Source organism: Podarcis erhardii (genome assembly GCF_964252035.2).
Source record: "Podarcis erhardii genome assembly, chromosome: 11".
Taxonomy (NCBI): Eukaryota; Metazoa; Chordata; class Lepidosauria; order Squamata; family Lacertidae; genus Podarcis; species Podarcis erhardii.
Window position 1 is genome coordinate 38,836,563 of NC_138501.1, and position 25,499 is coordinate 38,862,061.

At 42.4% G+C, this 25,499-nt stretch overlaps 1 protein-coding gene across 1 annotated transcript in view; it reads left to right on the forward strand.

The window, feature by feature from the left end:
* The first annotated feature begins 237 nt into the window (after window positions 1-237).
* Window positions 238-25,499, forward strand: part of FGF10 (fibroblast growth factor 10) — a 91,684-nt gene continuing 66,422 nt past the window's right edge. Inside the window, exon 1 of the mRNA XM_081881704.1 lies at window positions 238-2,238. Within this exon, the coding sequence (XP_081737830.1) occupies window positions 1,842-2,238 (397 nt within the window). The 5' untranslated portion in view covers window positions 238-1,841. The remainder of the gene's footprint in view (window positions 2,239-25,499) is intronic.

Here is a 25,499-nt window from a genome sequence, read left to right on the forward strand (position 1 = left end):
AAGGGGGGCTTATTTCACGGTGAGTTGGGGAGTGATAAATCTTGAGACGCTCAAAAGGAAGAGTAAGCTTTAAAAGTGCAGTCCCCCCCCCTTTTTTTTTTTTGTTTCAGCAACGGAAGCCAGAAATCATTGATTCGTTAAAATAAATGGGAGAGGGAGAAAGAAAGAAAGAAAGAAAGAAAGAAAGAAAGAAAGAAAGAAAGAAAGAAAGAAAGCGAGCGAGAGCGCGCTGGAGACCTCCAGGGAAGTTAGCAGGAGGGGAAGCAAGGGGAGCTAATTATGGATATCTGTATTTCCCTCGGACCAGCTTATAAACTGCTTTCTTAGAATTTGTCTGCACTTATATCCTTTCTTCCAGATCTTACCCACACGGCCTCCTTTCTTTATAGAAGGGGTGCTTGGGGCGGGAGGAGGGAGAGAGCGAGCCCGTCAGCAAAGCAACAAGCACCAGGTGGCTCTCAACTACACACTGCCAAAAAAATAAAATAAAAATCCTTCTCTAGAAAACAAGTTTTAAAAAGAGGGGGAGAAGGAGGAGGGCTCCCTAGAGGGGATTGGCTGAGAGGGGAAGACAGGAAAATTAGTATAGCATGAGTCTCTCAAGCCATGCTGGTGGCCAGAAGGACTGCTTGAGGAGCAATTAGCTGAAGGCTGCTGCTTGCTGCTGCTGCTGCTATAGGAGAAGAAGCAAAAAAGAAAAAAAGAAAGGGAAAGGGAAAGGGAAAAGGGCAGATTCTGTTGGAGTCTCTCTCTCTCTCTCTCTCTCTCTCTCTCTCTCTCTCTCCCGCTCCCAGTAGGCGCTTGCTCATTGCAACTTGCAAAAGGGTTTCAGATGTCCCAGCACCGCTGCTTGACCCCCTGCAAATAAAACTTGACCACCAGAGGCACGTCCCACCTCTCTCCTTCCTAATCTCTAGCATTTAGGATACAGCTTCCAACCTGTTGGCAACCCTACGAAGAGAGAGGGGGAAAGGACTTGTTTTGCAATCTTTTTTTTCTTTTTCTTTTTTCAGGAAATATATATATGCAGATATTTGAGATACAGATATCTATCTATTTCTGGAAGATTCAAGAGAGGGGGGTGCAAGCCCCTGTTTTCTGCTTCTGAGAAGGACTGCGTTAGTGGGCTTCGGTGAGAGGAAGGTGCAGAAGTTGTTCAGGGTGGGGGGGCGCTGACCCCCCTCCCGTTTCGTTTTTGCTTTCTCCCGGATTTTTTTTCCCCTTGTCCACCACCAGCTCCGCTGCAAGTGTCGTCGCTCACCCGCCTTGTCATCTCTCTCTCTCTTTGCAGACTTTCCCTCCTTGCCTCTGCGAGAGATGGTACACAGGGCGAAATAGCCTCGCGCGCTCGCAGCAGCAGCAGCAAAGCGGCAAACCAGCCCCCAGGAGTTTGGTGATGGGGGGTTGAAAGGCCTGGGGGAAGAGAAAGAAAGAAGGAGGGAGAAAGAAAAAGAAAAAGATCGCCAAGAAAATCTGCAAGCCAAACAACCGCCTGAGCTCGCCCAGAAAACTGTAAGGCAACTTTGTGTGTGTGCGTGTGCGCGCTTGTGCGTTTTTGGAAAGGACTCGAAGGATTAATAAAAGGAGGGCGAAGGAAACCGAACCAAGGAGAGCGCGTGGAAGTGGGGGAACCCAAAGTGGAGCGAAGGCACCGTTTCCTGCGGAGCGCTTGGCCCCCTGAGGCATGGAAGTCGGCGCCCTCCCTCCAGGCCAGATCAGCGCGCCGAGGTCTGTGAGCAGGAGGGCTCTCCATCAGCTGTCCCCTCGCCTCTCCCCGGGGTTCCCCCTTCCAGTATGTTTCTTTTCATGAGGCATCTCCCCGCGCCCAGAGCTTCAGTACAATGTGCAAATGGAGACTGATACAGGGTGCCTCAGCCTTCGCCCACCTGCCTTCCTCCTCCTCCTCCTCTTCTTCCTCCTCCTCCTCCTCCCGCCGCCGCCGCAGCTTCGTCTTCCTGCTGCTGCTCTGGATGTCGTCGTCCCTGGCTGCCCCCTGCCATGAGCACGGCCAAGACATGCTGCTCCTCAAGGCCACCAACTCTTCGTCGTCGTCGTCGCCATCCTCCTCCTCCTCCTCTTCCTCCTCCTCGCCCGCCAGCGCGGGGAGACACGTGCGGAGCTACAACCATCTCCGAGGAGACGTGCGCTGGAGGAAGCTCTACTCTTACAACAAGTTCTTTCTCCGGATTGAGAAGAACGGCAACGTCAGCGGCACCAAGAGGGAGAACTGCCCTTATAGTAAGTCTCTCTCTCTTTTCTTTCTTTCCTCCTCTTCGCCTTTCCCTCGAAACGCGGGGATGGTGGGGCGGGGAGGGTGGCATCGCGCAAGGAAGGTTGGCGCTCTGCGCGCGCTCAGAGGCGCCCTTGCCCTTCTGAGGGGTTTGGAACCGAGGCGCGAGAGGAATTGCGGAATTGCGCCCTGGTTTTATGTGTGTGAGCGAAGTTCTCTTCACAAACCACTTCCCAGGCATTGTTGAAATGGCTTAGAGCGTTACCGTTACCGTCCTTTCCATCTCTCTCAGAGGTGGAATCACTGTGGGGAAGAGAGAGAGAAGCTTTCATCGTGAAGCTTTCTCTCTCTCTCTCCCCCTGCCTCTCTCAGCATCCCTTCAGGTCAGCGCTGTCTCTCGCTCGTCACTGGAATAACCAGCCGGCCCTTTGCTGCGCCTCAGCCGGGGCAGGAAAGTGTGGGGTCTTCAGGAAAGGCGGCAAGAGCCAGGAAAGTTCCGAGCACAACTTAGAAAGCGTCAAAAACGAATTAATAAAACCGGTGCGCGCTAGTGTCTCTGCTCACACTCAGACTCGGCACATCAAAAGGCTCGGCGAAGTGAAGGAAGGGGCTGGGGCGGAGGGAGCTCTGGCGGTATCCTGACACGAAGCAAATGCTCTCTTTTGACAGTGCTTTTTAAATTGAGGGGCGATCTCTTCAAAGGGAGGGGAGGGCAACTGGCAGATAAAACGAGCAAGATCTCTTTTATATGGCCAGTGGGTGCTTGAGGGTTCCCCTTCACTTCTCAATTTCCCCCTAAATTTCATTAGCTGGAAAAGCTGGTACCCTATGGAGTTTCTTCCGTGACACTCATGGGTTTTGTGTGTGTGTGTGTGTGTTTTGTGTTGTCAAATTCTATGTGTGGCTTGGTGGCGTCCTGTCAGTCCTTTCTTTCTCCCCCTCGCCCTGCTTTAAACGGTCTCAAGTTGCATCCCTGAGAGAGCCTTGTAAACATCTGGGGCTGCATCAAGTCATCCAGACCTCACACACATCTCGCTGTCATTTTTTTTTCTTTTAAAAAAAGAAGTCATTCTCACATATATATCTCTTTCCAGACTGAAGTGGATATAAGTAGTTATTTTTTTAGTTGTTTCTCACAGCCTGTTTCAGGATAGTTTTAAACGACTCTGTCCTGGTGGGTAGATAAATAAATAACTGCCAAGACAAATGTCTCTAGATAAGCTGATTTTTAAAATAATAATTAAAAATTGCCTCTTGATATTGGTTGGGAATCCAGCGAATTCATTTTATTCAATGTTTTGTTCACGCATGGCCCTTTCTCACTCACTCATCTCAGGTTTATCCTCACAACAACCTTGCAAAGTAGATTAGACCTAATGATGACATGGTGAATGTGAGCAGGTTGATCCGGTTTGTTTCAGGGAGTGTGTGAAGGTGTGAATACTGATCTTTCCTGGCCAAATCAGTCTACCACACTAGCCTCAGGAGACAGTCAAGGGAGAAACAGGTACACTTCTTTTCTTTTTAAGTACACTGCTCTACACACACACACACACACAAAACCTATAAATAGTGTGTGATTAACTCTGTGCCTCACAGCTATAGCTGGACAGAGCAGTGCCAATTTAATCCAAACAAGAAGCATAGTTAATGGGGGACTTCTTTAAACAGAAGGCAATGTGCAGTTTTGAGAAGTGTGGACAATGTTGCATCTTGCAGAAGATAACTACCATATAACTCTCACCAACCCATTTATTTGTGCTTAGTTGGTTAAAGCAGCTGTGCTTTTAACAACTCATGCATTCCTCTGCTGTGGCCCCTGCTGGCTGGCTACACTTGACTTTCCGTCTGCTTTCACAGGCTTGTGTTATTTATTATCACATGTGTCAATGTGTGCAGCGGGAAATGCTTGCTCCGTTGAAGAACCACTGTATATGCCAGAGACATTGTTTAGTTCAGGCTTTGTGAAACAGTAATGCCAGAAAGCAATCATATGACACAGAGTATTCTGGGATGTCTGAGGACTGCTTCATGAGTTCCAGGAGAAGCAGGTACATATTAAATATTGTACAGTGCAGCATATTGTATTGGTGCGGTGATAAACTGGGAGTTCAGACAATGGAGACTTGGGTCCAAATGACTAGAGCAGTCATCTTTGCTCGGCTTCACCTACTTTGCAGGGCTGTTGTGACACAGAAACTGGACAACCACCTTGAGATCCATGGAAATGATATTATTAATATTGTTTTGTTTTCAAATATATAATAATAATATCCAACAGGCTCAAAGCATTAGGAGTGGTGACAGCTTAAGTGGTTATGCTTGTGACAAAGGTGCAGCAAGCAAACTCAGGAGTTTTCTAATACTGCCTCTGAACAGAGCTGTCCAGACAACAAACCCGTTTTCATGTGTTCAGTGAATGTGCAAATGTTAGAATGGGATTGGCCAGGGTTCCTGCTCAGAGCCTTGCATTCACAGTCATGCCAAACAAACATGGACTGTCAGTAGCTGGTGGCATGAACCCCTTTCACAGATCTGTATGAACAGCAAGCCAAACCTTCTTGAGAGCTTTGTGCACAGTGAGAATGCAGTATGGTTGAGGCCATGAGCCTCTATTCTCTAAAGACAGCCTTAGCTCTGCATATTCGCCCTGCTGTGTTCGTGAAAGCACATTGCAGGGCACCAGAGTTGCTCCCCAGGTGTGTGCTGGGTATGCCATTTGGGGAACTGAGCACATACAGTTGCCCCTGTTTTATGTGTTGGTAGTATTAAATTCTGCATGCTAAATATTTACTGTGTACTTGTGTCAAGCCGGCGTTGACATATGAAGCAGACCTTTGTTTTCGACTGGCTGTTATCTTTATTCATGTAGGCATCTCCTCTTACAGAGCTGGCTCATTGTGTTTACGGAAAGTGCAGTTCTTAGGGCTTGTGCTTTTCTTTTTTCTTTTTTCGCCTTTGCAGGATTTTCTCTAGGGTATATTAGTTTTATCCTAGAGATGTTGCCATCTGTCGTCACCTTATGTTAGAAGTAGGCTGCATGTATTCTGATCAGAAGTTCCCCTCTGCTCCTTCTCTGTCTCACAACCCTAGAATTAAGATTTACCAAATGAAGCTGACAGGGCAGCCCTTTTCAAGGCAGGCTTCTTTGCGTAACTTGCAGAATTCAACCGCTGCAAGATATAGTGATGGCTGACAGCTTAAACTGCTTTGAAAAGGATTATTAGACTCGTGGAGGTCTGTCAACAGCTATTAGCCATGATAGCTTAATGGAACCTCCACAAACAAATAGAGTATACCCCTTAGTACCAGGTGCTGGACAAACATGCTAGAGAAGGCTATTGGTTTCATGCCCTGCCTGTTAGCTTCCCATAGCCATCTGGATAGTGTTTGGGTCAGATCCAACAGGGCAATTCTCATTCTTTCCCATTCTGAATTTGCTGCCCTCTCAGTCACAGTGCATTCTGTCTTCCTATGCATTTTGCTTTTGGAAATAGAATTTTGTTTGGTCATAATTCTGACCTTGGAAAATAACATGGTGATATGGTTGCCACCTGGCTGTCTGCCTCTCTGCCTCTGCAGCTTTTTAACATGATCCACAACTTGACACAGAGGTGTGTAGGGTGGTAGTACTGTTGTTGCAACCCACCTTAGATCCGGCTGTGGTGAAGGAGTGGGTCCCGACTCATGAGTTGATGACCAATGGGGGTGCAAATGGTCTGAAAGCACCATTATTCTATGCTTCTCATAGGAAGATATCTGTTAGATACATCTCCCATTAAAATTAACTTGTGACTTTATGTTAACAGGAGATGTATCTAACAGAGAACCCTGCAGGCTATTTCTCAGTGTGGCCACAGAAGAAGACCTCTGAACAGATATTCACAAAAGTAAAACCCACATTTTATTTTCAGCCCTTTGGGACACATTCTCTTTTGTTTTGGGATTCATTTTGGATGCTCTTCAGGTTTTTGAGTTTTTGCATTTCTTGCAAGTAGCATTCACGTGGAACGTTTGCCACATGGGTAAGCTGGGATGCAGAGGACTTCAGGCGACAGATAATGGCTGCACCTAATGGCAGCAAATCGCCAGTTGTCCATTTGTTTGCAATCTGAGCTTTCTACTGCAGGTGCCATTATCGTGGGCAGATGCTGGAGATGAACATAATGACAGCAGTTTAAAGATTGGTGCTTGGGAGCAAAATTCAGAGTGATGTGGGTGAACAAGGAGGACATAACTTGGAGCCTTATTTAAACTGATTTTCCTTGTCTGTGTATGCAGCACTAGCACAGCAGAGTTCAGGGCAGGCTGCTATATCAGCTGCTGCTTTTGCACACATAGTGGGTAAGTATCTGTTTTGACAAGGCATGGGGCATGTGCAATGCCACCTGGGCTAATTCTTCGTGCCAATTCTGGAGTCATGCATTTAAATGGGTCCTGACTTCACTGGGCCTGATTTCCTAGGTTATGCTTAGGGTTTGAGGGGGTGGGGTGGGGAGAATAAACAAAGTTGGGGAGAGTAACCAGCACCCGCTGATTAAAGTAGCTTCAACAAGATTCATTTCCATAGCAGGTTTGCTCTATAAATACTGTATATTAAGCACTAAATAAAGGTTTACTTTGGCAGATGTTTTCCAACTTGATTACACAGAGCTATTACCTCAGCTTTTTCTATACCTTTAGGATAATGGGAATTGGGGGTGAATTATGGTGGTTCTGTCAAAAGTCTGGGACAGCTTGCATAATTTAGCATTGCTGGAGTATATCTGTCACTAGATATGCGTAGGATGGCTTGGGTTTTGTTTTATTTTCTTTGCAGTTAGAGCTTTGCCCTGAAACTTGACCACTCAGCACTCCTTCTTACCTCAGTGTTGCAGCTGCAAAGGTCCCCCTGAAAAGCTGCTCTTGAGAAGCTGATTTCCAGGAGTGAACAAAGCAGCTGTAAGTCTCTCTCTGATGATGATGACTTATAACATGTGTGAAATAATAGTTAGGAGTAAGCACTCCAACTTCACTCCAGAGACGGCCCATGAAAAGTTTGAGGATTGGGTCTCTCTCATCTGTAGTAGATTGCAAAATAGAGGACCAAATTTTGGGATGTTTGCAATTCTGTCCTAAACATGATTACTCAGAATTAAGCCCTAAAGAGTTTAATCTGTCTTACTTTCATTCTGGATAAGTTTGTATAGGATTGCAACCCCAGTACTGGTCTAAAGATGGGAAACGTAGACCCATGTGAATTTCACAGTGATAAGCTACTGATGGGGGGGAATAGGTGCTTGTTTTTGTAGTTGCAATCTTGGGGTTGCATTAGGAATATCATAGAATCATAGAATCATAGAGTTGGAAGAGACCACAAGGGCCATCGAGTCCAACCCCCTGCCAAGCAGGAAACACCATCAGAGCACTCCTGACATATGGTTGTCAAGCCTCTGCTTAAAGACCTCCAAAGAAGGAGACTCCACCACACTCCTTGGCAGCAAATTCCACTGTTGAACAGCTCTTACTGTCAGGAAGTTCTTCCTAATGTTTAGGTGGAATCTTCTTTCTTGTAGTTTGGAGCCATTGCTCCTCGTCCGCTTCTCTGGAGCAGCAGAAAACAACCTTTCTCCCTCCTCTATGTGACATCCTTTTATATATTTGAACATGGCTATCATATCACCCCTTAACCTCCTCTTCTCCAGGCTAAACATGCCCAGCTCCCTTAGCCGTTCCTCATAAGGCATCATTTCCAGGCCTTTGACCATTTTGGTTGCCCTCCTCTGGACATGTTCCAGTTTGTCAGTGTCCTTCTTGAACTGTGGTGCCCAGAACTGGACACAGTACTCCAGGTGAGGTCTGACCAGAGCAGAATACAGTGGCACTATTACTTCCCTTGATCTAGATGCTATACTCCTATTGATGCAGCCCATCAATATGTTCTGCTGATCTTTCAAGCATTAGTTTTGGGGGCTTCAGGCTCTGAATAATAAAAGTTGTCAAAAGCAATTTGAAACTGGGGAGCAAAACGAGTCAATAGCCTAAGGATGCATTACATATAAACCTTGACAGCTGCTTTTTCCTAGGGAAAAGCCAATTTGGTAGGGGACAGTTTTGAGCAGAGAAGTGCAGGGGAGGGGTGCGTAAGCCATTCTCCTCCTGCCGCTCTTCTTCAGTGATTTTTGTACTGCAGCTATCCTTTCCCAAGCTGATACATACACCCAGCCTTGTGAGTTCCAGTTAAATTGTAACCCCTAGGAAGAAAAGCATCCAGGAGAGAGGGAGCTGCAGTGGGAGAAATGACAGCCACCTAAAAGGTTAAACACACACATGCACACATTATGGATTCACCAGTGTTAACAAGGTTCTTTGAGACCAGGATCAAAATCCTCACTCAGCCATGCATCTCATGGGGAAATGTGGAACATGAACACAATATTGAATAATTTCACAAAAAGGAGTTTGCATATTCACAGGGGTATGGGCTATTGAACAGCATAGCTGTCAACCTTTCCCTTTTTTAAAGGGAAATTCCCTTATTCTGAATAGGATTCCTCGCAAGAAAAGGGAAAAGTTAACAGCTATGTTGAACAGCGGTTTCCAAACTTCTCCTTAAATCATCACTTTCAACTTCAGCCTGTTTACTGAAGAGATGCTTCCCGCCTGCCGTGGAAGCCCTCTGTTTACTTGCAGAGGATTCTGGGACATATTGTAGGCTAGGGCTAAGAAACCTGCAGCCCTCCAGGTGCTGCGGTACTGCACTTCCCTTTTTTAAAAAATAAATAAATATAATATTTATTACTTTTAAACCTTACAAAAAAGAAGAAAAAGAAAAGAAAAAAAAGAAGCAAAAGAAAGAAAAAACAATACAATACAATATATAAACAATACACAACACAACATTAACACATTAGACTAAACAAAACAGAGCAAAAACAATTTAAAAACATACATCATACCATTTCAATGCCTTATCTTCCATTCCCTTGTTTCATCGACCTCCTCTCACCTCCCTTTTTGTATTCCACTTCTATTAATTGTTTCAGCAATTCCTTTCCATCTTTCTCTATTTTCTGTCATATAATTATCTTAACTTATTTTAACCTTATTTTCCATTAATACTATAATACTTATTTATGCTTAACTCCTTATAACATTTCTACTAAAGCCATATAATTTCATTCCAACATTTTTCTGACACTCATTAATTTTACAGTATTTCTATAAATAGACTTTAAACTTTTTCCAATCTTCTTCCACCGTCTCTTCTCCCTGGTCTCGGATTCTGCCAGTCATTTCCATCAATTCGATATAGTCCATCAACCTGGTGATCTTCTGTCCGAGGCTCTTAACTCTTTTCCAAGTCTCTTCTGCAGATCTTCTTCATATTTATACATGCACTTTACTTTGTCTTCTGCTGATCTTGTTCTTAATTTCCTTCCTTTGATACTGAAGAGTAGATCTCGGGGAAGCTCCAACCTAGCAATGTTTTTATTCCTTCTCGACAGGTCAGCCAAATCTCCGTAGTTAAAACTAAAATCCAAAAGATATTTCAGGATGTGTTTCAAAATCCCTCCAAATCTGAAAGTCCCCACAGCTCCAATCTCCTCCTGACCCAGGTCCAGGTACCAAAGGTCAGTAAATCCCTGCATGAGGTGATCTATCCAACTTTCCTTCTCCAGTCCAAGCAGGGCTCCAATCCTCAAAATCTGACTTTCTCTGAATTCAATCATAGAAGGCAACAACTTATAGTCATCAGATTGCCTCTGTAAGGCTGGGGCTCTCTCCCTCTCCACTTGTATTACTTTAGGTTCAACAGCAACAACTTTCTCCCTCGTCTTCTCCCCAGTTTGCCATGTCAAAGTGGATTCCTGTATTGATTCCTGAATAGCTTCTGTATAGATGTTCACTTTTTGTCCCAAATTAGTCACTTTTTGTCCCAAGTTATCAATTTTGATAGTCATCAGATCCGTCTTCTTGTGGAGCTGTTCCAATGAATCACTTATCTTACATAATGCAATCACTAAGGCTTCTTCTGTCAACATTCTTAACCGATCCAAGGTCAATCCCTGGTTCTCACGGTTTTTTATCTTGCAGCTGGAGATTCCACCAGCTCAACTCTTGTAACAGTTTCAAAGGCTCCCTCTAGAGGGAAACAATTTCTATTTGTATCAATCCTTTTAAGCACAGTTCAAACAATAAAATTAGTTTCAATTTTCAGTTACTTTTACTCCTTTTTAAACACAGAAGGAGACAATGGAAACAATGTATTTCTCTTATTTAACTAGCTGTCAACAAACGTTTTATTCACAGTCAGTCTTACTAGCAGCCCGTTTCCAGGTTCAGAGCGGTGGTAACTTAATTTTCTTCACTCTCTCCTGCAGGCTTACGCGATCCAAAATTTCCCCCCTCTTCTCCTGCTTCCAAGGGGGGTTTAATGATTTTAGCCAATGGAGGTTTAATCCTTTACAGAGGACTTTCCAAGACTTTAGCTTGCAAGCTCTTTGCTTCAATCTATTTACAAAAGGGGAAGGCGGACTTCCTGTTTGAAACCTCCCCGTTTCGGTGCCAAATTAAGACGTTTAAAAATCCAATTTTCCGTTCTACTCACGGGTAGTTGTTTAGGATAAAATTGTCCACAGGAAAAAGTCAGCACGCTCCGGCAACAGCAGTGCGGCTTCACTCCGTGAAAGAAGCAGTCAATTCGAAGCACCGTGCCACTCACCCCATGTTGCTCCGGATCCCCGAAACCGGGTCTCCCCGCGAGTAGGGGAGGCGCAAAAGGTGCCAGCCAAATCCCACGTTCACAGGCTTCTCCCGCCTGTGATTTTTAGTGGGGCTCTGCCTTCGCCGTGGCGGCCAGACCCTGATTTCCACGGAGCAAATTCCTCCCGATCAGAGGAATTCCGCCATTGTCGGAGGCGCCAACCTGGAAGTCCCGCAGTACTGCACTTCCCATCATCCCTTGGCCATTGGCCATGCTGGTTGGGACTGATGGGAATTGGAAGTCCCACCTAATCTGGAGAGCCACCGGTTCCTCATCCCTGTTCTTCTGCTTTGAACAAAGTTGACTTCTGTTGCACCTACGCCCTAGAACATACCCATTGTTCTCCACATGGCTGCACAAACTGTCTTTCTCGGAAGTTTGTCTGCCATTGCTCTTGTCATTGACAAACTCTGATGGGTTCCTGAAGATCCCTAGTATTTAGTTTGAAAGCTACTGCTATGTAGCATAATTCCTGTCACAGGGAGTTTATTCCCAACATAGCCTGAGTCCAGCTCCTCAGTTTTAAAACCATCAAACAATAGTATGGCCAGTTTGCACTTGCTGAAGAGGCTTTGCAGTGTCTGTTTACATAAAAACATTGGTTCCTCTTGAGTCTTTGCTGGCCATTATATTAACTTGAAGGACTGTTGGAACGGTTAAAATGGAAATAAGAATGTAACGAACAACAGGTGACCATGAGAAGGAATGAATCTTTTGGATTAGGCAGCAGTTCTTGGATGCTTTATAGGAGAAGGATAAGTGGACAGGTCAATCCACTTGCTGAAATACTGTTACAGTGCTTCCTACATCAGAGTAGCATTCTGTTCCTGGATTCGTTGTGAAGGTTATTACACACCACTGACGCAGGGATGCATCATTTAGGGTTGACCCGAGTTAACATTGTCTAAGCAATAAATGTTAAATGCAGCCTGAATGCAATAAATTAGGCATTTATTTGTTTTTTAATAGTACGCATGTCCAATTCAATATCCTTCTGCCTTCCAGTCCACTTTCCATTTGCATTGCATCTTTAGATGGCCAGGGACCATCTTTTCCTTTATTGGTCTTTAAGCTGCTCTGGGAGCCTTCTTCAGATGAAGAGAGGGATAAAATTATTAAATAAATGGACTTCCGGGTTGGCGCCCCCAGCAATGGTGGAGCTCCTCCGATCGGGAGGAACTTGCTCCGTGGAAAGTTGGGTCTGAACCGCCACGGCGAAGGCGGAGACCCATTGAAATCACAGGCAGAAGAAGCTTGTGAACCTGGGATTCGGCTGGCACCTTTTGTGCCTCCCCTACTCGCAGGGAAACCCTGTTTTGGGGATTTGGAGCAACGTGGGGTGAGCAGCGCGGTGCTTTGAATCGACGGCTTCTTTCACGGAGTGAAGTCGCATTGCTGTTGCCAGAGAGTGCTGACTTTTTCTTGTGGACAATTGGATTTTAAACAACAACCCATGAGTAAAACGGAAAATTGGATCTTTAAATATCTTAATTTGGCATCGAACGGGGAAGGTTCAAAACAGGAAGTCCGCCTTCCCCTTTTGTAAATAGACTGAAGCAAAGAGCTTACAAATTAAGGTCACAGAAAGCCTTATGTAAAGGATTAAACTTCCATCAGTTGAAATTATTAGACCCCCCTTGGAAGCAGGAGAAGAGGGGGGAAATTTTGGACTGTGTATCCTGCAGGAGAGAGTGATTAAAATTAAATTACCACTGCTCTGAACCTGGGAACGGGCTCCCAGTGATTGACGTTTCGGGAGAGTTCATTGACAGTGAAGAGAACGGATGTTGACAGTCAGTTAAATAAGAGAAATATATTGTTTCCATTGTCCACTTCTGCGTTTAAAAGGGAGGAAAAGTATCTGAAAATTGAAACTATCTTTACTTTTTGATCTGTGTTGGAAAAGATTGATACAAGTGGAGACTGTTCCCCTCTAGAGGGAGCTTTTGAAACTGTTACAAGAGTGGAGCTGGGAAATCTCCAGCTGCTTGATAAGAACTGTGAGAACTAGAGATTGACCTTGGATATTCAAGAATGTCGACAGGAGAAGCCTTATGGACTGCATTTTCTAAGATAAGCCACTTGTTGGAACAGCTTCATAAAAAGATGGATGCTATGACTACTAAAATTGACATTTTGGAACCAAAAGTGAGCACCAATACAGAAATTATTCAGGATTTGGCACAGGAATCTATTTCAACAGGACAAATTGCTGAAAAGGAGAAGGAGAAAGTTGCTGTTGTCAAACCTAAAGTAATACAAGGGGGAGCCTTAGCCTTACAGAGGCAAATTGAGGGTTACAAGTTGAGGCCCTTTATGATTGAGACTAGAAAAAGTCAGATTTTGAAGATCGGAGCCTGGCCTGGACTAGAAAAGGAAAGTTGGAAAGATCCCTCTATGCAGGGATTAACGGACTTTTGGAATATGGACTTGGGTCAGGAGGAGATTGGAGCTCTGGGGGCCTTTGGATTTGGAGGAATTTTGAAACATGCCCGGAAATACTTTATGGACCCTAGTTTTAATTATGGAAATCTGGCTGACCTGTCGAGAAGGAATAAAAGTATCGTTGGATTGGAGTTTCCCCGAGATCTGCTCTTCAGCATCAAAGAATATGAAGAAGACTGGCAGAAGGGACGTGGAAAAGAGTTAAGAGCCTCGGACATAAGATCTCCAGGTTGATGGACTGTATGGAGTTGACGGAAGTGGCTGGTAGAGTCCGAGACTGGGGAGAGGAGATGGTGGAAGAAGATTGGAAATTTAAAGTCTATATATAGAAATATTGTAAAATTAATGAGTGATAGAAAAATGTTGGAAGGAAATTTTATGGCTTTAGCTGAAATGCTATAAGGAGTTAAGCTTAAATAAGTATACTAATTTTAATGGAAATAAGATTAAAGATATGTTAAGACATTTATATGATAGAAAATAGAGAAAGATGGAAAGGAATTGCTGAAACAATTAATGGAAGTGGAATACAAAGAGGGAGGTGTGAGGAGGTCAATGATACAAGGGAATGAAAGATAGAATATGGAAAAGGTATGATGTATGTTTTTAAATTGTTTTTGTTTTGTTTGGTTTAGTTTATTGTGTTAGTTTAATGTGTTAAGGTTGTGTTTTGTATTGTTTATGTATTGTAATGTTTTTTCTCTTTTTTTCTTTTTTCTTTTGTCTTCTTTTTCTTTTTTGTAAGCTTTAAAAGTAATAAATATTATTATTTTTTTTAAAAAAAATTAAATAAATAACTGTTACTCGAGTCTTCCTTCAAATTAGGACTCCTATATTATTTATAACTGGTGTTTGGATGTTCCCCTGACTACAGCATTATTAGCGATGCAGTTATATATCTCATTCTAACCATGTCACTTAGAAATCACTGATTGCTGCAGATCGTGTCCCAGCTTGGGATAAGGCAGGCATAGGCAAACTTGGCCCTCCAGATGTTTTGGGACTACAACTCCCATCACCCCTAGCTAACAGACCAGTGGTCAGGTCCACTGTAGTTCCAAAACATCTGGAGGGCCGAGTTTGTCTATGTCTGGGATAAGGCTTCGTTGTAGTAACATGAGACTTTGAATGGAAATGCAGCAATTGGTTTTCATTGTACTAAAAGCATTTCACAAATATGCTGCTCTCTTTTTTCAAATATGTCCTATAAAATACAAATGGGATCAATTTCTCTGCCATCAACACTGCTCGTCTTATTTTGAGATTGGATCTAATCTGTAAATTTGTCCATTTTGGCAACCTTGAGTATCAGTTTCTAGTCTTGCTCTGATTGTTTTGAAATTTAATGGGGAACTGGTTACTTTCTTTCATTTTGGGGGAGGACTTCATATATATATATATATATATATATATATATATATATATATATGATGATGTTTTGAAAAATGTATGTGGCAAAACTGCTATTTGGTTATTTTCTTTCAGTAGTTTCCACATTAAGAGACAGATCTTACTTGCTGTCAAGAGTAATTAAATCATTTCAACAATTTTATAAAATAAGTGAGATAACGGCACGTTAAATTCAGAGCTAAAACCTTAAACAGAATAAAAGCAGAATTAGCAATGTGTGCTGTTTTATACCGAATGAAAATGCTTCTGTAAAATCACATTTAATGTTTCTTCAAAGTCTTGTCTTGCATGTTAAACAAGTAAATTGGTTTTTCTTAGAAATAAGTCTTCACAATATTACTGTTTTTCACTTTCTAATAAAGGTTAGTTCATGTTGCTGATAGATAAAACAAACAAACAAACAAACATGACATCCAGAAAATAGAAAATGATATACGGCCTTCTAATAGATACTGCTGTTTCCTGGGTAGGGAAGTTGTTGCTTTTTATTATACCAACTGCTTTCTCATTTAAGCCTGGACCCAGGTTATATAATTTATAACCAGTGACTTACAACTGTGGGCATTTAGGATTTATGAATGCGGAAGGGATTGTATTCTTTAGTGTCTACATGACACTCTCCTGTTACCTTTACCACATTCCCATAGGGTAGACCCTCCACACACATCACCAAAGCTTTATCATAAATCTATTAAAAATATACAGTTGCAAGGAGCCTTTGTCTTCATAAATCTGATTTATAGCCACCTGCTAAAGATGACTATGAAAACATTTGGTAGGAATCACCCTGACAACCTGAGAGGAGTACAACACAAAGGCCAAAGGAGCTTGAGTGTCCCACGCTATTTCAACAGGGCTAATCTTACGGCCTTACATAAGCAAAAAACACATGCTCTGGTGGGGATTTTGCACAGGGAGATGGAGCATCACATAGGAACATAAAGTAGGGGAAATGGGTCATGGCCCCACCAACCTCAATCTGTCCTCAGCCAGCACCAGTATCACCCCTTACCTGCTGTCAGAAACTGGTTGGACGCAAAGGAATGCTGGAGGAACCAGCTGGGGAACCCCCAAGGGAAGCAGGCTCAGTGCCCAGGAAGAGGTGGTGGGATGATGATGAGTAGTCAGAGGGAGAAGACTGGGAGGAGGAGGAGGTATCAGAAGCTGAAGAGGTTACAGGGCTTAGTGAGAGGAGAAGGTAGTTTCATGCAGTCACAGTCTCAGATTGCTTTGGGAAAACCTTGGAGAGAGGGGGACTTAAGCAGCTGTGGAGAGGCAGGGACCTTCAGTCTTAGCAACTGCTTCATAGGGGAAAGACTTACCAAAGATGAGTTGCTGTGCCCATTAGGCCTGACACTCCTGTGCAGATCCTGTTTTTGCTAACTCCACTTGCTTGGTGCAATTTACTGCAGGTTTGCTCCTGTCACCTGCCTTCATACTTACAACCAGCTTGGTGGGTGACACTGCCTGTCAGCTTCCCCCTCCTTAATCTCATCATCACCGTGTTGGAACAAGTTCTCAACCTCAAGAAAACTGATTATAAAAAGTGGAGAACTACAAACTGACAATTGCAGCTGGTCTAAGAGCTCTGGCAAAGGTTTAAAAATGGTGCCACCTGCTCAGTGATAAAGGGCCTCTCCACAGGTGGTTTAGGTGGACCCTCGGTGATACTGTGATGATCAGGGATGGTTAGTATATCTTCAACATTTCGTGAAGATCTGCATATCTGAGTCATCAGATATTAAATTGCCATCAGGTAAAACTTTCATATTCAGCCACTGAACTTCAAGTCACCCATTCAGCCACTGAAGGGTTGAGAAGCCAAGTGTACACGTGACTCTCTCTTTGTGTGTATCGGTCTTACGTTGCACCTTTAGCTTAGAAATAAATATTTTTGTATGCAAAGCACTCAAATCTAAAGTACTCCCACTAGAGACTTGTTTAAGCCTTTGGGAGTTAATACGTTAGGGAATTGCATTTTTTAAACCTTTGAAACAACAAGCTCTACAAATACTGTGTAGTTTTCCATTGGCTTCAGTGAAAAGTTTGATGGGGACCATAGTCTACCTTCACTCTTGTACTTAAGGCACAACAGTCTACAGTAGAGCTGAGTGATGAGAGCTTGTACACGTACCCCACTGTAATATGAATAACATAATTATTAACCCCCCAAAATGTGTGTGGATTCACACATGTACATGAACTGGACACCCACCCACCCCTGCTTCTCAATCTATGGTGAAATGGATAGGGCAGCTTTGGATTACTTCAGTTTTGGGATCTAATTTGTTTAGGGATAACTTTTACTACAAAATCTTAAAATCATAAACCTTTTTGCACTTACTCCCCCCCTTTTGTTTTTTACTTATCATGCTCCAATCTTCTTTGGAATAAATCAGGATACATTCTAAAGCACACACAAAAAGAAAGTACAAACTATTTCTCAGAATTCTGTATTCTCCTTCTCCAGTGGATTGGTTATTAAAGCAAGGTTAATTATATTTGGTCCAGATTTTTATTTTTATTTTTACTCAGATGTGATCTAGGAGATATGAGGACCTTTAAAATGTGACTTGGGTCACACATTTAAATAACAGCTTTACAGGCATTCTTTGCTTTTAAATTAGGTCACTGGTGTTCTTTCTTTGAACACTCTGTTCTAATTGGAACAATAAATCATTGACGATATGCAGAATAGATTCCCTTCTAAGGTGGACAACTGGACTGTGCCTTATTACTGCTCCTAACATGTGCAGTGCATTCTGTTATTGCCTGTTAAGAGACATGGTGTCAGTATGAAAGCATTGCCTTGTTTCATTGTTCAGCTAAAGCCAATCTCCTCCTGCATTTAGTTGACGTTAATTAATGAATTGAGGCATACCTTCTACATGCCTTTTGCTGGAAGAAGAGCTTAGGGTGCCCTAAGATATGTTAAATCAGGGTCATAGATGACATAAGAGATATCACACTTGCAGATAAGCATTTGTGTTCTCAAGCTTAGATATTTGCGAAAGCAAAAACAAAAAACAGTAGCAAATAGATTTTTCCCTTATCCCTTTGCATAGGTCATGACTTACCCATCCCATACATACCTGCAAAGGATTCTCTTTATTCCACTTCCATTGATTGATCACTGTATCATTCTGGGTTTCTTGTTCAGAAAATGTATTTCCTTTTGGTATATCACAGTCCTATGCTTATTTACCTGGGAAGAATTCTCACTGAACTCAGTGGGGCTTATGACTAAGTAGGCATGAATAGGACTAGACTGTTAAATGTAGTTTATTAATTCTATCTCAATTTTCTCCAGCTTTTCAGTTCTCCCAACCCAGCCAGGGGGAAAAAAAAAATTCAGCTAAGCGAATTGCAAATTTGTAATACAGCCAAATTCTTCACATCCTTCTGGTTATTACTCTAATATACGAACATGACATATGCAAATGGTGCAGAAGCTAGCTATATCTAACATGTCCATACCTCAGAGTTTTGCATTCAGGCCAAGGCAGAGTGCGTTCATCAACTGGGTTTGCTTTATAGACAAATCACACTGGTGGAAAGTAATAGCCTTTGATTGTTCTTCTTCTAGCCATTTGAATCTATGACATTCAAGTTCATTTATTTTCAGTTTGTAGTGTTGATTCCTACCCTTTTATTGCCTCAATCCATGAGATTATTCAAATCCTCTTAATCTAGTGTACATCTATTTAGGAGTAGGTTACATCGAAGTCAACTTGCATTACTTCTGACTGAATTCTGCATTGGATTTGACTGTACACATCTGGACAGAGAAATGAGTGTTTCTTCTGTCCCCCACCCCAAGTGGAAACAGCTCCAGATTGCACCTGGAAAAGCTGTGTTTTCCATAATCAGAGTTGAAAGCTTGTTAAATATGGGCAATTCTTATTGGTAGCTGCACACCCTAGTTGGACTTGATGGTTCTTCTCCCTATACAACTACTGGAGCTAGCGTACGTAGCTTGGTTAGAAAACTAGCTTTGATCAAGTAACAGGACTGCAGGAGGGGATGGGAAAATTTACTGACTCCTGTGTGCATACACGTTTAGATCAGGCTGCTCAAATGGCTTCTGAAATGCGAGCAGATTTGTCCTCACATGTCAGATGTTGTGGTGCAAGACCCAGAGGTGGACTTAGCCTATAAAAGAAAACAGGCTTTTAGTGCTGGAGGTGCAGCTCCCTGGAATTATTTACCTGACAAAATCAGGCAGGCACCTAGCATGTTTCTGTTTAGGCGCCTACTGAAGACATTTCTGCTTAGGAAGGCTTTAATGGAAGATATTAATGTCATTAATGGAAGATAAATTTTATAGCTAGTGAGATGGTGTTGTTGCTTTTAAAGGTTGTGTGGATGGGTTTATCCTTTTTAGTGTTGGATTGATATTATTGTTTTTAGGGCTTGTGTTTTTTATTTTCTATATTGTACACTGCCTTGATGTTTTTATGCTATGAAGCGGTTTATAAGTGTGTTTAATAGGTAATGAATAAATATTTGTCTACCCTGGTGTAAAATCGATACATGTTTGCTGCATAGCCTTGCATGGCTTTCCAAGCCCTGTTCATGCAGCAGCAAATAGAAACATTTTCTGTTTACCACTCTGTTGGGTGGTAAATCAGAAACAAAAGCATGGGACAATGGATTAGGATAGGGTCACTGAGTAGCTATAGGCCAAGAAAACTACATGTTGTAGCCATGGTGTTTGTGTTAAGAAGCCTATTTTCTCATCCCCGCCTCTCAAATGTTCTGATGATAAGTGTTGGCAGAACATTGTCACGGTATAAATCTGTGAATTCCTTCGGAGTTGTTGTGGATATTTAGTTAATCTACAGTGATTAGTATATCGGAAAGCTTCTTTTTGGACTTAATTTGTGTTATAGGAAAGAGAAGTTCTGTTCACATGCTGAGATCTTAGATGCATCAGGTTTCTGGTGGAAATATCATTGTTTCCTCTTCGCTTCACTTTCTAATCTATCTTCTCTTCTTCAGCCTATCCAGAATTCTCTTTCTGGGGTTTCCTGGCATTTACTCTTGGCTGATGATTGGCAGTCATTATTTCATCCTTTTAAGGGGACCACATAATTAGACTGTTAACAGTCACTTACTTGTCTCAATAGAAGTTTCTATAGGGATTGGGGAATTTTCAGCACCTCTTCAAACTTTATTTCCCAGCATCCTTGGGCCATGACAGTTTAAGTAACAGAAGCCTATGAACACTTTGGATATAGATAAATGCTCAGTTTCGAGAAATCATTTTAGAGCTAATCACAATCCTTTTTTAAAAAAAACAAACTAAACCATTCTGAATAATTGAGAGTTACCATCAATCATCACCACCCCACTGATGCAGGCATCTTCAACCTTTTCAGACCCAGGACACACTTTTTACCCAAACATGCACTTGGGGATCCATTTCTTAACCATTTACTATATATTTGCATGGTGCTCGTGCTCCTCTTGTGACCTACATTGGATCAGACCACAGACCACTAGTGGGCCCTGACCCACAAGTTGAAAACCAGTGCTCTAATGAATTTGTTATGACTTGCATTTTTCACATTCAAATGCTACATTTTTAGGTGTATGCATGTGTGAAGAGTGGGAATGAGGAAGAATTTTGATTCAGCATTTAAAGGTGAACCTAACACAAGTCACACTCTTCACAACAATATGCAAACTTCACACTTCACCAAATTTTGCAGTGCAGAATTTATCCAGACAAGCAATAAGTACCGAAATGCATGTAATAGGTTAAAGTGAGCACATAAAGGTATATATTAGTGAAACTAACATATTAAAAATGCATTATATTCAGGAAAATGGCTTTACAAACCTATCTGTGTTAGGCAAAAATGTGTCTATAAGGAGAAACATGCAGTAAAATGCTGGTTAATTTTCACGAGGACTAAAAAATACCACATAATTTCATTTCCCAAGGTTAGAAAAATGAAAAACGTAGAGAAATCAAAATTGTCAGATCCACCCATCCCCAGTGAAGAAGACTACAATTCATAGCCATTTTAAATGGCTGAGAAGAAGCTCGGAATGTGTTGCTACTTCTGGTTAAATTGTCCAAATTGGCCTTGCAACTTGAAATATATACTTTGTGAATGTGTTAAGTTAGCTTTTTAAAAATGGTGAGACTTTGTAACAGGGCTGGGGAACCTGTGACCCCTCTGAAGTTGCTAGACTAGGCTTTCTTCATGCCTGACAATTGACTATGCTTGTAGTTGGAGTTGAAGAACATCTGGAACTCTAAGGTTCACTACCTTTGCTTTCTAGAAACGAATTAAGTAAAGCAAACGAAAGAAATGTTATGATAATTCAGCATGTTATATGCTTCCCTGAGCTACCCTGCAATTAAACTCAGACATTTCAAATACTGAGGTGAAATATTACCTTATGCCTTTTAGTTAATATTAAGATATTATATACACTCGTTCAAAAGTAGTATCCACAACTTTTGTGTTGTGCATAGAAATTGGCAAGTTGAGAGAGAGAAACTTCAGTGTCTCCTGCCAAACACAGAAGCCTGTGAGATGCCAAAATAACAATGTTTGACATAGCCTTGTCCAGTTCTGGCACTAAGTGATGATATTTCAGCATGGCGTAGGTTGGAATTGGTCTGGAAACTGTGCTGAGGGGAAAGGCAGGCACAGTTCATCCCCCAGCTAAATCCTTTCTTAGGCAGCATGCTAGGGGAAGTTGCACAGGCTTAAAATCTGTTGGCCTACTTATTTTATTGGCTCTCAATACAGCTTACAAAAATTAAAGTAAAACATAAAGACACAACTGAAGATATCAGGAATGCCTTTAATTTAAGTTACAACTTTTAACACACAGAGAGAGAGAGAGAAAGAGAGAGAGAGAGAGAGAGAGAGAGAGAGAGTGCGCTAGTGCACAAATGCATTTCTTCCTTTACTTGATTCTTCAGTGCCCGATGACTCTCGGTTAATGTGTGTACTGTCTCAATTGAAAAGTATTATTTGAGATGAGATTCAAGTACAGTGGTACCTCTGGTTACGTACTTAATTCGTTCCAGAGGTCCATTCTTAATGTTCTGAAGGAGCATCTCCACCCCCATCATTCAGCCCGGATACTGAGATCCAGCGCCAAGGGCCTTCTCTTCATTGCGAGAAGTGAGGTTACAGGGAACTGGACAGAGGGCCTTCTCGGTAGTGGCGCCTGCCCTGTAGAATGCCTTCCCTTCAGATGTGAAGGAAATAAGCAGCTATCTTCTCTTAAAAAGACATCTGAAGGCAGCCCTGTTTAGGGAAGTTCTTAATATTTGATGCTGTGTTGTTTTTAACACTTGATTGGAAGCTGCCCAGAGTGGCTGGGGAAACTCAGCCAGATGGGCGGGGTATAAATAATAATAAATTATTATTATTATTATTATTATTATTATTAACCTGAAACTGTTCTTAACCTGAAGCACCACTTTAGCTAATGGGGCCTCCCGCCGCCACTGCGCGATTTCTGTTCTCATCCTGAAGCAAAGTTTTTAATCTGAGGTACTATTTCTGGGTTAGCAGAGTCTGTAACATGAACCGTCTGTAACCTGAAGCGTATGTAACCCAAGGTACCACTGTATAAAAAATAGGGAAAAACAGACTGCAGTCTGCTCCAATGACCAGCAATTTCTGTGTCCCTTCCATGAAGAACTGTCATATAGACATAGCCTCCACTTCTGGGCTAAACAATCTGACAAAGGTGCCTGAATAACTTTACAATCCCCAGCCCCCCTTTTCAAATGTCCATAGAAGTGAAGTGCTGCCCTTTAAGATACCTATTTCACATGAGTTTTTGGTTCAAAAATGTGTGGTATGCAAGAAAAGGAATGAATTAATAACATCTTCCTGGTAGTTACCTTCCCTTGGGCAGCTGTTGTTTTCTCTTTATGCTTTCCAGAGAGAATATTGCAAAGTCATGTTGTGTCATCAGAAAGAAATAAAATAAAATTCAGTTCTGCCCAGTATATTCTTTGGCTGTGGCGTGGAAGCATCTTTCTAGGCACGTACGCATGCATTTAGCCAAATGTTTCTGGAGGTTTGGCAGCCACTGGCATACATGCATTCATCTGGAGAGCCAGTCATCTGTGGCCATGTCGTATGGTGGACTTGATCCTATCACAACCTTTTTTGCTCGGGTTCTGATCAGTGGTGTGTATGTGGTAGAAATTGTTTTGCCATGCAGCCAGATGCAACGTATTGGACCAGGTGCCAAGTAGTGTAGGCTTCCTGTTAACCACAGTTAAAGGACTGGGAGTGGACTGTAGCAATCTGATCATGCAGCGCCTTATCTTCTTGGGAGCAATGTGTGAGTGACCTATACACCTGTATGCCACCATCAAGGCATTGGGTACTAAGTCAGAAGAAGAAGAAGAAGAGTTTGGACTTGATATCCCGCCTTTCACTCCCCTTAAGGAGTCTCAAAGCAGCTAACAATCTCCTTTCCCTTCCTCCCTCACAACAAACACTCTGTGAGGTGAGTGGGGCTGAGAGACTTCAGAGAAGTGTGACTAGCCCAAGGTCACCCAGCAACTGCATGTGGAGGAGTGGGGAAGTGAACCCAGTTCACCAGATTATGAGTCCACCACTATTAATCTCTACACCACGCTGGCTCTCTTTATGCAACATTTCATTGTCAAAATTAGGCAGCCCTTGAAGCACTGAGAATCTATGCCTCTTATGGATGGGTGGATTTGTCTCTTTGTAAAGGTAAAGATAAAGGACCCCTGACAGTTAAGTCCAGTTGCAGATGACTCTGGGGTTGCAGCACTCATCTCGCTTTACAGGCTGAAGGAGCTGGCATTTGTCTGCTGACAGTTTTTCCAGGTCATGTGGCCGGCATGACTAAGCCACTTCTGGCACAACAGAACACCGAAACCAGAGCAGTGCACAGAAATGCTGTTTACACTCTCGCCAGAGTGGTACCTATTTATCTACTTGCACTTTTTGGCGTGCTTTTGAACTGCTAGGTTGGCAGGAGCTGGGACCGAGCAACGGGAGCTCACCCCGTTGTGGGGATTCGAACCACCGACCTTCTGATTGGCAAGCCCAAGAGGCTCAGTGGTTTAGACCACAGCGCCACCCACGTCCTTTTTGTACTCCATGTCAATTTTACCATATGTACATTCATAAATCCATTCAGTCCCATTTCTGCATTTTTTAAAAAAAGAAAACCAACCACCATGAAAAGTAATATTTAGATACACACCTCAATAATATTGAAATAGATATATTATCTTAATGTATACATTTCTTTGAGCTGCAAACTCTGTTGAAAAATTCAGGTAAGTGTGAAATCTGAAGGATAATAGCATCCTCATCTATGCATTAAACTGGGACTTGTGAGTTAGGTTACTTCCTTAAAAGCATGGACTGAAAGAAATTCACCTCCTTGCTTAAAGCATCTAAGTTACTATCTGTATCATACACAAATCAATAACTGTAGCACAAAATTTAAAAATCCCAATATACTCTGGCAAAATTCAGGAAAATCAATCATTTCGTAGTAAAAGCACCAGTTGGAAACCGAGTGCTCCTAGTGGTAGATTTCCAGTATGATTTGAGTTAATGTGGTTTGATATTTGGCACCATTTGTAACCTTGAACATTATCATAATTGTTTCTCTCTCCTGCAGACGCAATCCTCTGTGAATATGGTTTCACACAAAACCAGCAATTGCAAGATAAACAGCAGTTGATTGTGGTACTTTGGAAAGCCTATCTTGCCCTAAAAGTCCTGTCTCTCTGTCTCTCTCTCTGGCAGGAAGGAGGGAAACATATCAAATAACATCTGCATTTAACATCTGAATATGGGTTTTCACCACTTGTCCCATGGAGAACTCTGTCCCTGATTTTCCTCCCTTCCCATGCGTTCTCTCAAAAACATGTTTTTTATTCTTCTTCTCTTTCTTGATTTCACCCCACCTCCTTTCTGGAGAAGACAGCAGAATGTGTGTACACTACCTCGTGTAATAGATTTGGAAAGGGGGCATTACACACCCATTGCATTTTTTACCTGCAGCAACACAATTGCATGTATTTCTGCACTTGTGGGGTTTTAAATGTGTTTAAGGGGTTTGATGATGACATAGTTCAATAGCTTTAAACCTTTTTGGATCCAGCTTGAACCCATGTTGTACTTGGAGTTACATTTATTTTTATTTTTGAGCAAATATTCCTGTCCTCGGTTTTCTGTCTTTGTTCTTCCTATTCCCTTTCACTCGATGCCTGTTTTGGCACCCATCGATACTGCACTTTTATTTATTAAATTTCACTTTTATCCTGCCTTGCCTCCAAGAAACTCAAGGTGGCATACATAGTTATGATCATTGCCTCCTCATAAACAGCCTTGGACACTAGGTTAAGCTGAGAGATAGTGACTGTGCCCAGAGTCACCCCGAAACCTTCATGGCTGAGTGGGGATTTGAATCTGGGACTCCCCAGTTTGAGTCTGACACTATGATTCAGGGATGGGAAGAGTTCTCCAGATGTTGTTGAACTCCAAATCACATCAGCCTCAGCCAACATGGCCAGTGACCAGGACTGATAGGAGCTGGAGGAGTCCATCGACATCTGGACCAACACAGGTCCCCTATCCCTACTATAAATGCTAACTCACACTTGACCCACTTTACTCATCAGGAGAA